Source organism: Artemia sp. Qi Xiang Cuo, chromosome 1 (assembly GCF_049724085.1).
Source record: "Artemia sp. Qi Xiang Cuo chromosome 1, ASM4972408v1, whole genome shotgun sequence".
Classification (NCBI taxonomy): domain Eukaryota; kingdom Metazoa; phylum Arthropoda; class Branchiopoda; order Anostraca; family Artemiidae; genus Artemia; species Artemia sp. Qi Xiang Cuo.
Genome location: NC_142794.1, coordinates 41,476,188 through 41,493,310, shown reverse-complemented (window position 1 = coordinate 41,493,310; position 17,123 = coordinate 41,476,188). Strand labels below are relative to the sequence as shown.

The following is a 17,123-nucleotide window of genomic DNA, read 5'->3' as shown; positions in this document are numbered from 1 at the left end:
TAGTAGAAAATAGCAGTGTACTATCTTACCCTAGGACTTTTGCAACATCGGGATTAAATAATTCACTACCACGATCGGTTTGAATTTTTTTTATACGAATCCTGTTGGAGAATACTTGCAATTACATGAGCAAATTCAACATCTTTCATCATATGCAAGGGACGTGCACATGCATAGTGACTATAAACACTGATTGCGAGTAGGATGTCTCTGTATAGTTTATTTTGACATCTTTGAAGCTAATCTAGGATCAGGAGATCCGCTTGCATTATATGCAGCGGGTAAAAGGCTTTATTTGTTCGATATTGATTGGCATGATGTTTATGATATCTATGCAGAGTCTAGCTTGATTCATTGTGTAGATAGTCTTGTACATTTTTAGTGAAAACACCAATTACTTTTCAAATAGTCATGGGGGAACTTAAACTCCCCGCCTCAACAATATTTTCAAAAACACCTTTCAGAACTTCAACTATTTTGAACGTAAACATGTTGTGTAACGTCCGCTACCCTTGTGTGTACGGGCTGTTGGTGGTGGTGGTGATGACTTGATACATCTTCGCTTTTATCTAGCTATCAGTAGTGTGCTAGTATTTTCCAAAATTGATTTAAAATATCCCTCTTCAAGTTAATTTTATAATGATGTCAATGATCTTGTTGTTGTTGAGTATGATGACAATAATGCATGTTCATTTAATTTTTTTAGAATTTATTTTTTGGGTAAGTTTAGTGTATTTAAAAGGTTGTATAGATGAGTGTCAAATGATAATAGTCCTTTACGATTTGTAACCATATCATAGATTAAATCAAGTAGATTATAGCTCTTGCCCTGAATTATAATCCCTGTACCATTGCTCTCAACTTGAATGTGATCACTTTCCAAGAGATAGGCTAGGAGTCGTTTACTTTGTTCACGATATGAGTGGGGCATTAGATTTCCAATTGTCATTACAATTTTATCCAAGTCCTCCTTCTTAAATTATATTCCAGCAGCAGAATCCTGAAGAGATGATTCTTTTTTGGGATCAGCAGCAGCAGCAGTTGGATTTGACTAAAAGGGCTTGGGTTTTTCCGCCCGGCGAAGTGCATCTTGAAGTAAAAGTAATTTTTTATAATCAACAATAGCCTAAAGGTCAAGGAATTTACCCAGATGGCTTTCCAAGTTTTTCAGAGGCAAGAGAGAAAGCTCTCTTTGCATAAATTTCTAGGTTTCTCCCCGTCTCTCTCTCTCTGTCCTTAGAGAAAACTGTTTACAAGTCCCGCTAGTATTTGCCGTATCAGTGTAAAAAATCTACCACCCGCCGTAAGAAGTCGTCTAATTTTTGAAGTATCTACCTTATTTTTATAGGTCAATGTACGCACACGGGGATGATGCTGCTCTTTGTGCTCATTAATCACTTCTAGCACTTTAACATTAACCACGGTCAAATTTAACAATAATCTAGATATTGTATTAATGAAATTGTTGTGAATACCATGGAGGAGTCTAGCCCTTCTGAGCAGAAGTCTTGAAGTTATTAAAACTGAAAAAATATGTTTATTCTCGTGCTGTTTTTTCACTGTCATGATAATAAATAATAGGTCTTTTGAGTAGTCACGGGGTGATATACTGTAATTTCAATGTCAAAAATATCTGTGACTAAACTCAGATCCTTAGGTGTATTTTGATTAAGATCCAATAGGATGTTGCCGTAGGGTTTATTAGTTGCTTGATTGTATGCTGAGAGCAGACATTTGGGGGCTCCCGGATAGAGTTATTTATTAAGAGTGATTAATGAGATAGAATCACGAATAGCTCTGTAGAGGATATAGTAGGTGTAGTTCAATGCAAGTGTTCGCATACATTTGCTCTGATGAAAGAGATAGTGTAGAACCAGAGTAACTAAAATCTGTTCATGATAAGAGCGAACAGTGAACAGTTGTAGCATTTCCTGGGGACATTGTTCAACAGATTCAGCCAGATCGTCAATGATCAACAATGAATCTTGTTCAATAATGTTGAAAACATCAAGTCACTGTATGAATTGTATCTGCGCCAACCCTATGTTGGCAGTAATTGATTTTATTTTATCATATGACTCATTCCATATAATGCAGCAATAATAGATTTTTTTTGCATTTTCTATAAACATTGGGTCGCAGTTTTTAATTGTTTTATTTAAGATCGTTGTTTTGCCCGACATTGACTGTCAAAACAGAAACGATCTGACTGGTGTTTTAAATTGATACATGATCCCTTCAACAGTTCACCTGGACAACTAACTGCAGACTATGGCTGTCTAATGACTAAATAATTTCCCTATTACTACTACTCCGTTCAAGAATAATAACGAGAAGAAGAAGAAGAATAATAATATTTTCTTTTATTATATACATAAAAAAAAGTAACAATACTTTTAAAAAAATACTACATTGAAAAAAGCACATGAAACATGAAAAAAAATACACCTTTTTAATTTATTTATAATAAAAAAATACAACATTTACATAACCACTAGAAAAAAACACTTAAATAAATACACTTTTTTTTTTATTTATTTATAAAAAAATAAAATATTTATTGGAATACTGCACTGGAAACATCTATTTAACTTACAGAGTTTAAAAATTTGGGTTCCCCCCTCTTTCCGTAGGGTAAGCGCGGCGACGGCCGGAGGGGGGTCAGAAGCGCCAGAAGCGGGGGTCCGCTGCGGCGGGCCCGGGCCGGGGCTGTCAGTAAATACTGAAAATTTATCAGCCTTGCACACACACACACACACACACACATTGTAAATTGTTTGTGATAAAGAAAAAAAAAGAATTAAAAAAAAACCAAATTACCCAAAAAAAACCCTCCCACCCAATTTATACTTTTTTTTTTTTAGTGAATTTAAGTTAATGTTTACATACCGCGCTGTTTTATGTAAAATGTGAAATAAAAAAGGGAGGTAAATAAAATAATACCGGATTGTATTACAGTCAAATCAACCACAAGCCAAAATTAATTGTCCGATATGGTAGACATGGCGTTTGTCGAAACTCTAAATGTGTACTTTTTACATTGTAAATAGTGAATTGCCATTACTTTCGCCCGTAGCACTAAACAACGTTTCACAAAGTTTCTATAAAAACTTAATTTGAAATTATTTTTTAAAATTTTTGTGGGTACCCCCTTGCAAACGTGTTTGATATCCTTGTCGTGCGTTTCCACACAGTATACCTTCGGACCAGCAAACACACCACTGGATATCAGATCGCTACCCGTTTGTGATTTTAGCATTAACAATTGATTTGGGGCCTGGCGTTTCACTAGCTCTGAGTATAGTGATTCGTCCCAATTAGTGCAGTTCATTCATGAGCTAATGTACTCACCATTTTCCCAATCATTAAGTATATTTTAAGATTTTACTTTTAACAGGAGTGAATAAGTGTCCCCTTAATACACTTGAACTTTTTCCTCAATCCGCCATTGCACTTGCAATGCACTGCAACTTGCACACAGTATAATGAAAAGGAAACATGTTTTCCTTGTATATTTCAGTTATTGTTCTTCCGCCCGTAATATTTTTATTAAATACAAGATCTCTTTTCTTGCGATATAGGAGCACCAGACTGGATTCTATGATTGTGAAGAATGTTAATTTTTGATCTGCAATAATTCAATTACAATTTTTGGGGATGATTACAATATCAGATTAATTTCTGTTTTGTACGCTCTTGCAAATTTTACCGAAAGCTGGGTTCAAAATGAGTTTATATACTTCTTTTTGAACTTTCATTTTCGTTTGTGAACACTTACTGACAAAGGTTTCAATAAACGTTTTCATGTAAGGCTTTTGATCAAATTGGAGGGGTCTTGGAATCTTTGTCACCTTGAAACCATTGGGGACCATCCATTTCAATAGCACGCGATTAAAAACGAGATCCTATTTCAGGTTTAAATCCGCACTTAGTTTTTTTTTTGAAGGTAGCCAATGCATACTCCCGTCCTCTACTATAGACAAATTGTAGGGACTCAGAGAGTCCCTACCCACTAGTCTATTTATTCACGGAAAAACAAAGTCCATGACCGAGTCTCGGGGGTCAAAGGTTCTGTCCCCGTAAAATTAACAAAACTATCCCTGTGTCCCATTCTCCTCAACACTGGCCAAGTCAGGGACATTTAAAGGAAACGACTTGTTTAGCATTTTATAAGTGCCACATGGTAAATAAAAGTGAAACATTACCAATGGGTAAAGAAAATTTATATTCAAAAATACTGCGTCTAACTTTTGTTCAGTGTGCTGTCTACTCGGATCAGTTTTCATGATATAATTCCCGTGAAAGACATAGCCCACCCGACTTGTTCTATCTAAAAACAGATTCTGATACACATTGACAAACAAACCAATTTCTTATTTGCTGATTTTAAGGATCAGTTATATCCCCAACTTGGGGGGGGAAAAATAATAAACTATATCCAAAACGAATAACCGTGAGATTTTATCCGTATTTGTGAACACAATATTTAGAAGAATCAGTAAGTCACTGGCCTAGTACAGTTTACAATTATCCCACACATTTTTGCATCCGCCCTTTGCCCAAATCATCTTTGAACATTCTTCGTCGGTAGTGGTGCACTCTCTCTCAGTACGAAAATTGTAAAAAGCTTCAATGGGCGGTAGTGACTCCTCATCTAGCCTCAAGCCTTAGTTGTAATAATCGTATGGATATATACCCTTACATGTTAATAAATCATACATTTCATCATCGTGGCCGGGCTGTTTGAGGAGGGGGACAGCTATCAAAATTGTCACTTTTCTGCACCTGAATCAATTGACTTAAAGATTTGGGGAAGAAGCTGAAAGAGTCTAAAAAACGAATTTTATTCAGGCACGTGTTACCCTTGTCAACAGTTTTCCACATGAATTCTAGCAGCAGTAGCTTCTCCGGTGATTTGGGTATGATATTATAAGAAATAGAACCATATGTTCATGCTTCATCTACAACTTCTCCCTTAGAAATATGGGCCAACGCCTCAAGAACAAAAATTAAGTCGTAATTGGACTTGTGTGTAAGAACAGGTACGAAATATGGCTTTCTAACGTATCCATCACATTGCTGACTTGTTGTCCCCTTAATGTCATTCCTTCTCTGTTCACTGTCCTGACATAAATGGTCATAGTTAATCACCTTCCTCCTCCCCCCATTTCATACAACATTATAAACGATTCATGTTCCCAACCCCACCAGTAGACGATTTTAATGACCACTGTGTCATATGGTGATAGGAGCATAGGATAGTTTGTATAACGAAGGTGCAAAATTGCAGTGTTTACTGTTTTGACTTGACTTACCAATTCCAAGGGCATGAAGTCTTCCGCGTCATTCAATATCTCCACGACCTCCAACACGTGCATAATATCATTGGGATGTCAATTCGCGTAAGTGCAAGAGACTCCTCTGGCTTCATGTATTTTAAAACAATTTGAATTTGACGGATCACCCACGTCAGTCAGCATAGCTTTGCAGACCAACGAGATGTTATTGCTCTGCAGTATCGGGATTTCAAATATTTTAAAACTTAGCATCGCTCTAGCTTAGAGTACCGTCTCCACAAAATTGTATCCAAGAATTTTGCAGGGTTTCACTTTATGGTATAGCTTTAAATCTGTACAAACTTTTGATAGGAATGTTGGACAGTAAAAAAGTACCTTATGTTTCTTCCCTTCACTTAGAACCGCACTAGTATCTGTCCCTAGGTTGAAATAACCAATTGAATTAATGTACCTGGTTGGTATGCCTAGAAGCAATGCCAAAAGTTACAATTACTCATATGAAGAAAGCTTCTCTGGAAAAAAGATATCCTTCTTACTGGAATGGTGACTCTATTAAAAGTCTGTTACATATTGCAACACCATGACACCACTCCTTAAATGTGCACGATCCCACTCAAAAATATCTAGTCATTTTAGTATCACAGGATATTCGCCATTTAAACAATTAAAATTTACTTTGGGGACCTTTGAACCCTCCCTACCAGTAACAACAATTTTGTCCAATTTTTTCTTAGATGAAGCTTTTTCAATAGGTCTGTATTTTGTAATTAAAAACGCGTACCTTAATCACTGTAGCCTCGTATCGAAACAGATTTGTCTTTTGCCCTTTGGCGACTAGAATTCTTAATGGTGTTTTTATTCAATTGACCTCGCTACACCTCTGAAGAGAAAGTCCTTTTTAAAAATACATTTGTTATCATTTGAATTTTCATTCAATTAAACAAATAATCCAATAACTCCCTAGTGATCCTTTTCCCCCGTCATTTGAATAATTTTGGTCAAATTTAGAAAAACCTCCCTATAATTTGAGTAATTAAGGTGTATTTCGAACCTCTTTGTCTGCAAGTATTTTTAATAGATGTCAACTGCACTTTCATTAAAAAAAAATATAGTTAGCGGAAGTTATGCTTTTAAACTGACTCCCACTACCTAACCTCACCGGTTTGGTTCAAGGATGTTTCAACTCTTATAAGTATAGGAATTCAGCATGGCCATATAATGTTTTATTATACATTCCGACACGAACTAATTGAAGTGGTCACTGACTTTGGCATTGTAGACCAATGTGTGATGTACGGTAGAGCTGGAGAGACAAAAATCCGGAAGAGGGGATACTGTTGTGTTACTACTACTATCTATCTATATCATTAAGTGGAATGGTGGGGAGTGGCAGAGACTTGTCCATAACACCACCACTCCCAGTCTGTTCAATCACATTGGGGAGATGTGGCATGAGGTCCCTTAGTACATAATCCAAGGTGTTCGGGGGTCGAGCCAGCCTGTATTGTCCTGTGATGGAATTTCAATATGAGGACCCGGTTCAGATGCACTAGTAGCATCACCTAAATGTTCACGCATAAAACTATCTGTCCACACCGGATCCTCAAGCATGTCAATATCACAGCTTAAGTCATCCAGGCTAGCCATTTTCCCAAAAACATCATTAAGGAACCCCTATGCCACTCCAAATTCTCTAGAACTATTGTAGGTTTATCCCTGAACTCTGCTGGTTGTGACAAAATTGGTCCTGTAAATACACTTGGTTCATCACTCAACGGTGTCGGTGGTGGTGCTATATCTTTAATCTATAAAAAAAAAGTTTTATTTTTTATGTAAAATAACTATTATTTTTATAAAGTTAAAAAACTATGTCAATTTCTCATAGTCATTGTCCCACCTCCCACTGAACAATTAAAAGAAGAAGACAACAGTTACATTGCCACATGTCTTTCTTTATAGTAACAGAACATGTTAAAAAATATCTATATTGTTTTAGTCAGGAAAATTTAGTCTTATTCTTACAAGGCTAAGTTAGAATAAGAGAATGATAAAAAAAAACTAATGGTTTTATTCCAAAAATTTTTAGAATAAAAATGCAAAATACGGGTCCATTTCTACTATCTTACTCTCTTCATTATAACTCTCAATGAAACTAGAACATTGATAAACTGACGCGGTGTGCCCTATAAACACTTGCTCCTCAGCTTCAGTTAATGGACACGAATCCCATACGTCGGCGGTTGGCGATCTAACTCTCAAAAATCCGAGTTTTCCTCTGTCTTTTGGCAACGGATGTGTTTGAAGTCGTGGACATAGTTGAGCAGGGATAAATAAATCTTTGTAAGAGAGAGAGAAGAACTTTTTTTTCTTCAACCAAATCAACAATTAAAGTGTAATTAAAATGCTGGAGTGTCCTGTTCAGAGCCCCCCTCTGTGTGGACACTTGGGAACCGGGAGCTTCCTTTGAGGTCGGAGGATCCATGCCCTGTCGAGTTGGGGTATCTGACTTCACAACACTGTTCAAATAGAACACCCTCAAATTCAGTCTCGAAAACACTTAAGTGTTTCAATGAAATGTGTTCACCCCAAATGATGTTTCTTGACCACACTGTGAAGACATAATTGGAGATTATTAAACCCTCTTCCTATGTGTTAATATATCTTATCGGAAATACACATCTTTTCAAAAGAATCCAACTTAAAATTCAAATTATGGCCATCGAGCGGATTAAAATTCAGATGCAACGATGGGAGATTTGATAAGCACCGGATGCGTGCAAAAGCTTACTGCAAAATATACTCCAGTTTATGAATGATTTTCATTTTTGAAATAGAAATTTGTATGTTTTCATATAGTTAGTGTGTTTAAAGTAATATTGGATTATTACATTATAAAAATGTCTAGGTTAGAAGCGAGAAGTTACAGGTTAAGGTTTTCTAAAAATGTATGATAAGCTATTTCAGGGTTATAAGCATTCCATTATATGCTTCTAATTTGGTTAATGAAATAAAATGAAATATAAATATTATAGAATAGTTTAAAAACAAATTTAATTTATACTCATCAAAACCTATGTGACTGAGAAAATTTATCTTATTTTAGAAAATAGAAAAAGAAAAAATTATGTATATACTTACGAATTCTGAATGGACTTCTACATCTAAATGCCTAGGCAAAACATGAAGGGGGTCAAGCTCACGATCTTCAGTAGGCTGAGCTGAGGCATTATGAGAAGCAGTCCATTCTCTTTTCAACTTCCTTCCAGCTTGCGTGGAGCTAACACTGGGGCTAGAGGGCTCTGGCACTATAAGTTGGGTGGTCGTTGGCTGGTCCAGATTGTGTGTAATTCTACCGGCATATTTGATAATTGATGGTCTTGCGGCTTGCATTAATGCAGCTTCGTTCCATCTTGCTTTCTTTTCAGAAGGGGGGTTATTGCACGTATCCGCTTCCTTGAAAAAAAAGGCAAAATTTAAAATGAAAAAAATAACTTCACTTTTTAAATGTTTTTTGATAGATGTTTAATAGGTTAAATTTTGCCCTCCTTCTCCTCTGGTTTTTTACTCATCAGTGAGCTCATATTATTAATTTAATACTCCTCAATAAAAACTAACAGAAATTATAATGTATGCGAGGGGGGTTCTCTCCCAAGTCAATACCTCACGATTTACGCTACATTTTTTTTTTAGTGCTTTCAAAAGAGCTATATATTCTAAATAAAAATGGCCTTTGTGATTCAGAGGGTTGTTAATAAAATTTTTTTGTTTTTAGACTTTTACTTTATTGTTGTTTTTATCTAATAAGAGGAGAACCCTCCCCCTATTATACTTAATACAATAAATGTAATAGAAAAAAAAACAATAAAAAAAACAAGCGAAACCGCACAGAAGTAATCCAAACTTTTAAAAACGGAATTTTGATGTTAATAAATGTATCAAAATAATTTTTTTATAATGCTGATTATAAATATATATAAATTTTATTAAATTTATTATTACTCATAAAAGGGCACGAGTCTTAGAAAAATTTACCCGATTTTTTTTTTTTTTTTTTTTTTAATTGGGGGATAAACCCCCCAACAATTGAATTAATTTTAATTAAAAAAAAACCGACGGATTAAGCGTATCAGAAAACTCTATTACATAACTTTAAAGCTCATATCTGCAAAAATCTGCAACTTTGTATTTTTTTTTGCCAGAAGAAAAATACGCGAACATAGAAGTTAGTTACGTCAGTTAATTCGTAAAGAGATCCATCTAGCAAAAGAAAAGTAAAATTCGTATGCAAATAGAAGCTGCATTAACTAAAAAACGAACAGAAATTAAATAAAAAAAAAAGTGTTTTAAACTGACAGTAAAGGAGCGCCATTAAAACGAAGAGAAATTAGTCTCTATATGAAGGGGACTGTCCCCCCTCCTCACCCCATCGCTCTTCACGATAAAGTTTGACCCTGTCTCACAACTTTATTTTTTTAAACAATAAAAAACTTTAGCGTAAAGAGCAAATCCTTATGATTTCAAATATATCAGTTTCATTAAGTTTAGCAATACCAGTCAAAAGATACGCGCCTGAGAAAAATTTGCCATGTTTTCGAAAAAAGGAGAAAACACCTTCTAAAACTCATAGAACTTTAATGAAAATCACACAATCAGAGAAACCTATTATAGAAGTTAAAAGCTCCTATCTGGAGACTCAGTCGAACGGAAATTAAAAGTTCCAATGTCCTTTTTAAGTAAGCCCAAAAAAAAATGGAGGGCAACTAGGCCCCCCCCTCCCACGCGCATTTTTTCCCAAAGTCATCCGCCGTGACATCGGAATTAGATAAACCCCGTTTATAGCAAGAGCCGGTGAAATTTAACCCCCCCAAAACTCTCACACCCTATGTAGCAAGCAAGCTTTTCATTCAAAGCAGAAAAATATATCATGTTAGGAAAAAGTTTTATTTCTGAATGATAAAGAACTGTTTTTCAAAACAATTAAAACTTGTAAACATACATAGGGAGGAGAGATTTTATTTACATAATAGAAAAAAGTGGGTTTTGACGTTACTATCGAATATAGTCGTCATATTCTTAAGATTTTGTATTGTTGGAGGGGAGGGGGGGGTAAGTCCCACGTAAATTAGAAGTTAAGAGTAAGACGTTGTTCTTAATTTTTTTTTTTGGGGGGAAATGACGGAATTAACTGTGGAACTACATTGAAAATCTAAAACTATATTGTTTTCAAATGTTGATACTGTCGGTTTTACTATAAAAATTTTCTTAAAACATAATGAAAGTTGTGATATAGTGTATTGTCAGTATATCGTTTTTTTTTTAAATTGAGTACATTATAGCTTGGCAAATTTTTTTTTAGAAAACCGACCAATCAAGTTATTATATTGGACTAACCACCAACTTTCTCTAATCGACTGACACACAAAAATAAGTCTCACAATAGAAAACATGTCTACCAAGCCATGTAGGGTTCATTGTAATAGGTCACTGGCCCCTGGTAAGGCATATTACGCAATCACTGGCTGGAACAGCATATAGGTTACTACGCTGAACAAAATGGCTATCTCAAAATTTTGATTGGATGTGTTTGGGGGAATGATGGGCGTGGGGGGGGGCTATTTGCCCTACAATAACTTAGGACTAATAAATAGGGCACTATCCCGTTGAATTCACAATAGACTGAGCCTTTTTTGAAGTTTCTACGACAACGCCTTCTATAAAAACCTTATATGCCTCCTCAAAAATATATTTTCTGTCTGGAAATCAACTACGCTGAACAAAATGGCTATCTCAAAATTTTGATTGGATGTGTTTGGTGAAATGATCGGCGTGGGGGGGAAGGGGGCTAGTTACTATCCAATCACTTTCGACTATTAAAAATGGCACTATTCCTTTGAATTTCCAATCGAATGAGCTTTTTTTGAAGTTTCTACGACAACGTCGACTATAAAAACCTTATATGCCTCCTCGAAAATATATTTTCTGTCTGGAAATCAACTACGCTAAACAAAATGGCTATCTCAAAATTTTGATTAGATGTGTTTGGGGGAATGATGGGTGTGGGGGGGGGGGCTAGTTGGCCTCCAATCATTTTCGACTATTCAAAAAGGCACTAGAACTCTCAATTTCCAATCAAATGAGCCTCCTTTGAAGTTTCTACGACGACCCCTTCCGTATGAAGTGCCTCTGGGAAAAAAAAAAAAAAATAATAATAATAAAACATTGGAGCCGTATGGCCTTTACTATAGGCAACGCTATAGCGTTGCCTCTGATAGGGGATCTTGAAAAGGAGAAGAAATGAATTCTGCAGAATTTTTATCAATTGTCTAGAAAAAATGGAAATATTTGTTTCCCAGTTTTCTAAATGGCAAAAAAAAGACGCAAAACTGAACTGCTTCAGCTCAAAACACTTTTAGGGATCAGGTATTGCCAAAACTCGCGTAGCATATCGAAAATTTATGTTCGAGGACTAGAGAACTAGATTCTATGCCTCTTCAAGATTTTCAGAAAATTATTCTTGAAAAGTTGATCTAGAAATCCCAACTTCTGATTTTTTTTTTTTTTTTTTTTTTTTTGTAGTATTTTTTTTAATGGAGTTTGCGATTTTCACTATGTTGTCTGAAAATGTGTATGAATATGAAGATTAGGCCCAAAATTAAACTGAGACAAGTCCGACTACTATCTAATTCATAGGTGACAGCAGGGGAGGGGGATATCTTGTCATAAGCATTTCAGCCAGAATGGATTGTTGAACAAACTTGATGGAAAATCAGAGCTAGTGAAAATTCATAGAATGGGTTTAGAGTATTCGGCCATATCTTACCTCGGCAGGGGAAGGGGGAGCTTAATTTATCAGTATCAAGCCATTTACAAGAAAGGGTTGTTGGATCTCACTAGAAATTAATGTGAAGTAAGGGTAAGTGTCCTATCTGAGCCTTTTTGGTGGTGGGGAGGGGGCTCTGTGAATCATTATCACCACAACATCTACCACTTCGTAGAGTGGGATCACCAGTTCAGGTAGTGGGATCAAACTTGGTAGGATTCAAGAATTTTTATTTGGACTTAACTTACGTTTGACTTTTCTGCACCAATACTTCAAGAAGACGGGCTTTAATAAAAGAGTGATTTCATAAAAAGCTGATTTAATTTTTTCACAATGGCTCGAAAACGGAACGGTTTATTTATTAGAATTTGCTTTAAATAGTATAATTTTCAGGTCAAATGTTTTGAAAGGCATTCGGTTGTAAAACAATTGTAATTCCCGACTGGTTAAATATTTTACATTCGAAAATTATTTTAGCTAAGTACTAAACTTCAGTGCTAACATGAGATAGGGGGGGGTCATCTCCCCTCTTTTGCAGCATAATATCCGTTCTATTTCAGTCTCGGTTTCGCTTTTTTACTTTCATTTTGAAAAAAAAATGAAATGTAATTTATGCTAGCTTTTAACATTATTTTTGGGATTTGCATTGTTTTGTATAATTCAATCTTGTTTCATCGGAATAACTATTTTGACTTTCAATGTTTTGACACAACGAAACAGCAGGCATCTTTTAGCATTCTACTACGAAATTTTCGAATTGAACAGCCCTCGTGACTAGTTTTGGATAGTTCTTAAATCACAGAGGACTACACCTGCTCCCATTATTAGTTCACAATGTCACAATGTGCTCAAGTTTCTTATTAAGTTTATCAATTAAGCTTTTGGGCTAGAATACGTCGTTTGCATAGTTTGTTCTTTTGTATGGAAAAACCTTTGGGTACAATTGCTTTAAAAGGTATAAAAAAATTGTGTGCCATCGCAAGTCCAACCAGGTACAACATTCTTAACTTTCTCTGAGGGAGTTCAGTGATAAACTTTTCACTCCAAACTAGGTATTCAAAGGGCGCAAGTTAGGATTATTTCTCCGGAAGGGCCTTTGAACAACCTAAAGTGCTTTTGACCAAAATAAACGTAATATTCGAGTTAAATAATGCATAAAACCTTTCTACTTTCCTTCGAAGATTTATTTATGATATCTTCCATATAAAATGATTAATTCTTCAAAACTGTGGGGATTTTGGGCTCGTAAGCCACCTCTGTACGTGGCTGGTCGCTCTGTATTTTTCTACAAAACCACTAATTGCTTTTTTAGTTAAATAGGAATAGGTCAGCCTCATAAAGTGATACCAATAATGTTAACAGCTAAGTTATTAATTATTATTATATATTAATTATTTAATTTTACGGCCATGTGAATCCACGTGTTTGAAACTTGTGATGAATTTACATGAAAAGGAACATTTAAAATCTGTGTGTTTCGAAACTGGTTTGGCATACTGTCCAATTTAAGTTCGATTGACTCACGTTTCCTGTAATAAACTGAGGTTATAACTTTAAGTGCATGTAAAAAAAACTAAACAATCATTTTATACAAACTCGAGTAAAGTCCAAATCTAACGGCTTTTCTTATTCTTTTATCTGAATATACAGGTCAATTAGTGGTTGTTAGATTGCTATTGAATTAAACTATACAATTGAAACTCATCGTTCCAAAATGTCCAAAATCGTTCATCGTTCCAAGTTTTTCTTGTCTGTGAGTTTTCTTGCGTGTGTGTGTTTTTTTTTGGGGGGGGGGAGGGGTCTTGGAAACCTCATGATATGAAAAATTTGACAGCAGATTTGGAATTGACACTAACAATGCGAAAAGTATCGGCCAGTCTTATTAAAGTGGAAAAAAATTTATTTGATGACTATTGTTAATATCTTGACTATTATCATTCTATTCTGTACTGAATTAAGGGGAAGAGCCCACAGTTTGGATGGAGGAGGAGTGTGCGTAGCTGTGTTGGCCTCAGGCAGTTTTATGCTGCAGTGAGTTGTTAGTAGTAGTAGTAGTAGTATGTATGTATACTGTTGCTGCTGCCTTACTCTGCGCTAAGCTTCTTTTTTAAGCAATCAACATCAGATCCTCTTTTAGGTGTTTGTCTATTCCCGTTACGATGAGGGCCATTATTCGCCAAGGCAATGCTTTCCCTAATTGGACAGAAGAGCTGAACACAGCTGCAATGGACGTAGACCAATCCGACTCTGGGCACTATGACACTTCGGTTTTAGCAATGGAACGTTTTTCCCGTGAGGGTACAAATGATGGTTTACACAGTAGTTCGAGTTTCGGGATGATGCAAAATTTGGTAAAAGGTCACTTGACATCAGCGCCCAATGAAGGAACTGCTCAAGTAAGCATAGAGAACATTTTGGATGGGATTACAGGTTCTAAGTAACCAAAAACACGAATGTATCGGCTGTAATATTCTCAAAACATGAAATAAAAAAAATGAGGAAACCGGAGTTCATACGATCAGCAGATAAACATATATTGCAAATATTTTGTCTGTATCATCGGGGTGCTCTTATTGCAACGACAAAACAACTATTGTAAAGTAAAATGATTGAATAAAAGCCGTTAAAAAGTACAAAAAGAGTGGTCTCCAACATGATAGACATAAAACCGAATGAAACTGAAACCAACAAAGAATTAAATGCAAAAACAAAAACAACTAAAATAGGAAAACAAGAAATGCAAAACGTAGGTTAAATAATAAATTTTAATATATAATTACGAATTACTTCTGCTAGATTCAGAAGGTAACTAAAATTAACCGTAAGGTTTAATTAAAGAAAGAAAAACATTACTCCTGCCCCAGCACCTCTGCATAAAGAAATCCTCCCCTCATAATTTCTCCCAAAAAAATAATAATTTTTTACCATCCATGGCAAAGCATTTCAAATCAATGTTTGTGTCGTTGTGCAACGTTTTTTCTTTGAGGAAGAGGGGGGGGGATATTGAAAAGGTGTCGCAAAAGGGACATCAATTTAGTAGTGTCATGGAAAAATTGTACTTTGTTACAGTTTCTAGCAAAAGCAAGGTATTAACATATTGTTATGTAAATTTTTATCATGATCTTGTTAGTTTAGAATTTCAATTTAAAAATTAGTCCATAAAAGACCAGGTGATCACATTTACGCTTTAATAAAACGGAAAATATTAGTTATATATGCAGTAATAGCTACCATGTGCATTCTATATAATAACCCTGATAGTCTCCAAGAGTGTATTAGCAGTTCTTGGGGCCAAAACCATTTCAGCGATTTAAAGAATATGAAAATTTGAACTCAGAATGCTATGACGTTAAAAAACAACTATTGTATTGACATTTTGACTGAAGAATTCATACGCTTCGAACTGACCGTATTAGGAGTGTCAGAAACTCATATCCCAGGGGTAAGAAATATTAAATTGGGTGATATAGAATTTATTTACTCGGGCAGGAAGGATGGGGTAGATAGACAGGGACTGGGGCTAATGATGAATAATTAAGCTGCCAAGTCCTATTTAGGCTGGGAAGGTATTAAGAATAGAATAATAATCGCTCATTTTATGACTAAAAAGTGAATAGTGTCAGTCACAGCAGTATGTGCCCCTACAGGACCAATTGAGGCAGATACTAGTGACTCAGATGAATTTTACTTACAGTTACAGGGGCAAAAAGACAGGGTCTCAGGTAGGGATATGGTGTTTTTATTAGGAAATTTCAATGCCCAGGTCAGTAGAAATAGGAATAGATGGTATCCTAGCCTAGGCAAATTTGGCTTAAGAAAAGAAAACAGTATTAGCTACAGACTGCTGCAGCTTTGTAGGTATAATAATCTAATTATAACCAATGCAGTGTTTGGTCATAAAAGGCCCATAAGTTAACATAGTATTCACATGATGGTAACACAGCTAACCTTTTTTATTATGTTTTTGTAAACCAAAGACTGGCAGGATCAATGCTAGGTACTAGGTTATGTGGGAGTGCTGTTATTGATGTTGAAAGTAAAGACACCATCTAGCAGTGTCTAGGGTTAATTTAAAGCTAAAATCTCGGAATGATAACTACCTTTGTGAAAGCCTTGACGTTGGTAGACTCCAGGATGAGAATTTGAAAAAAAAAGTTTCCAGGAACAGTTGAATACTAAAGCTGAGAGTTTAAAATTTGACAATATAGAAGACGGATGGAATAATTTTAGGAAAATTGTTTTTGAAGTTGCTGAGGGTATCTTAGAGGAGAAAGTTAGGAATGCAGCTAGGAATATTAGTGAAAATGCTTTATGTTGAATAGTGAGGAGGGGCTCGTACAGGAATTTTCTGAGTGATAGATTATATGGAAACAAATTAAATGTAAAGAAAGTGGAAAAAGCGTTAAAATATGAACTAAGAAAGTGTTAAGTGGAGGCCATGGATAAAATTGCCGAGGATCTTGAAGATGCAGCCAGACGGTACAATAGTAAAATACTGTATTGGCATGTTAATAAATTGAGAGGGAGTAGTCAATCTAAGTCTTATCCCAGTTAAAGATAAGAACAAGGCCACAATTAGTAATAAGGAAAGAATTAAAGAGAAGTGGGCAGAACTTTTTGAGAATCTGCTTAACCGGGATAGAGTTATGGGAAAAGATATAGAGGAAAATGAAAAAGATTGTAACACCTTGGATGGGAAGGAAGATTTATTTTGTGACGAAGAATTAGTGACAGTAGTAAAAGGACTAAGAAATAATAAGGCCCCAGGTGCTAATAGTGTGGTAAACGAGTTTTCTTAAATATGGTGGCTATGAGGTTAGAAATCAGTTACTGAAGACTATGAATATGATTTTTGAAAAAGGGGAAGTACCTAGCGATTTTTAGATAAACCCTAATATAACCCCTTTATAAGAAAGGTGATAAGAGTGAGTGTCGTAAATATAGAGACATTAGCCTGGTTTCTGTAGGTAAATTACTTAGTTTGATGACACTTTTTAGACCGAGAG

General features: G+C 35.4%; 1 protein-coding gene across 4 annotated transcripts in view; it reads left to right on the top strand.

Moving 5' to 3' along the window:
* MED1 (Mediator complex subunit 1) overlaps positions 1-17,123 on the top strand; it is a 102,822-nt gene that overhangs the window by 75,994 nt on the left and 9,705 nt on the right. For all 4 annotated transcript variants that reach the window (XM_089104231.1, XM_089104189.1, XM_089104283.1 and 1 more), the window contains one exon: positions 14,255-14,513. In XM_089104231.1, coding sequence (XP_088960357.1) covers positions 14,255-14,513 — 259 coding nt within the window. The remainder of the gene's footprint in view (positions 1-14,254; positions 14,514-17,123) is intronic.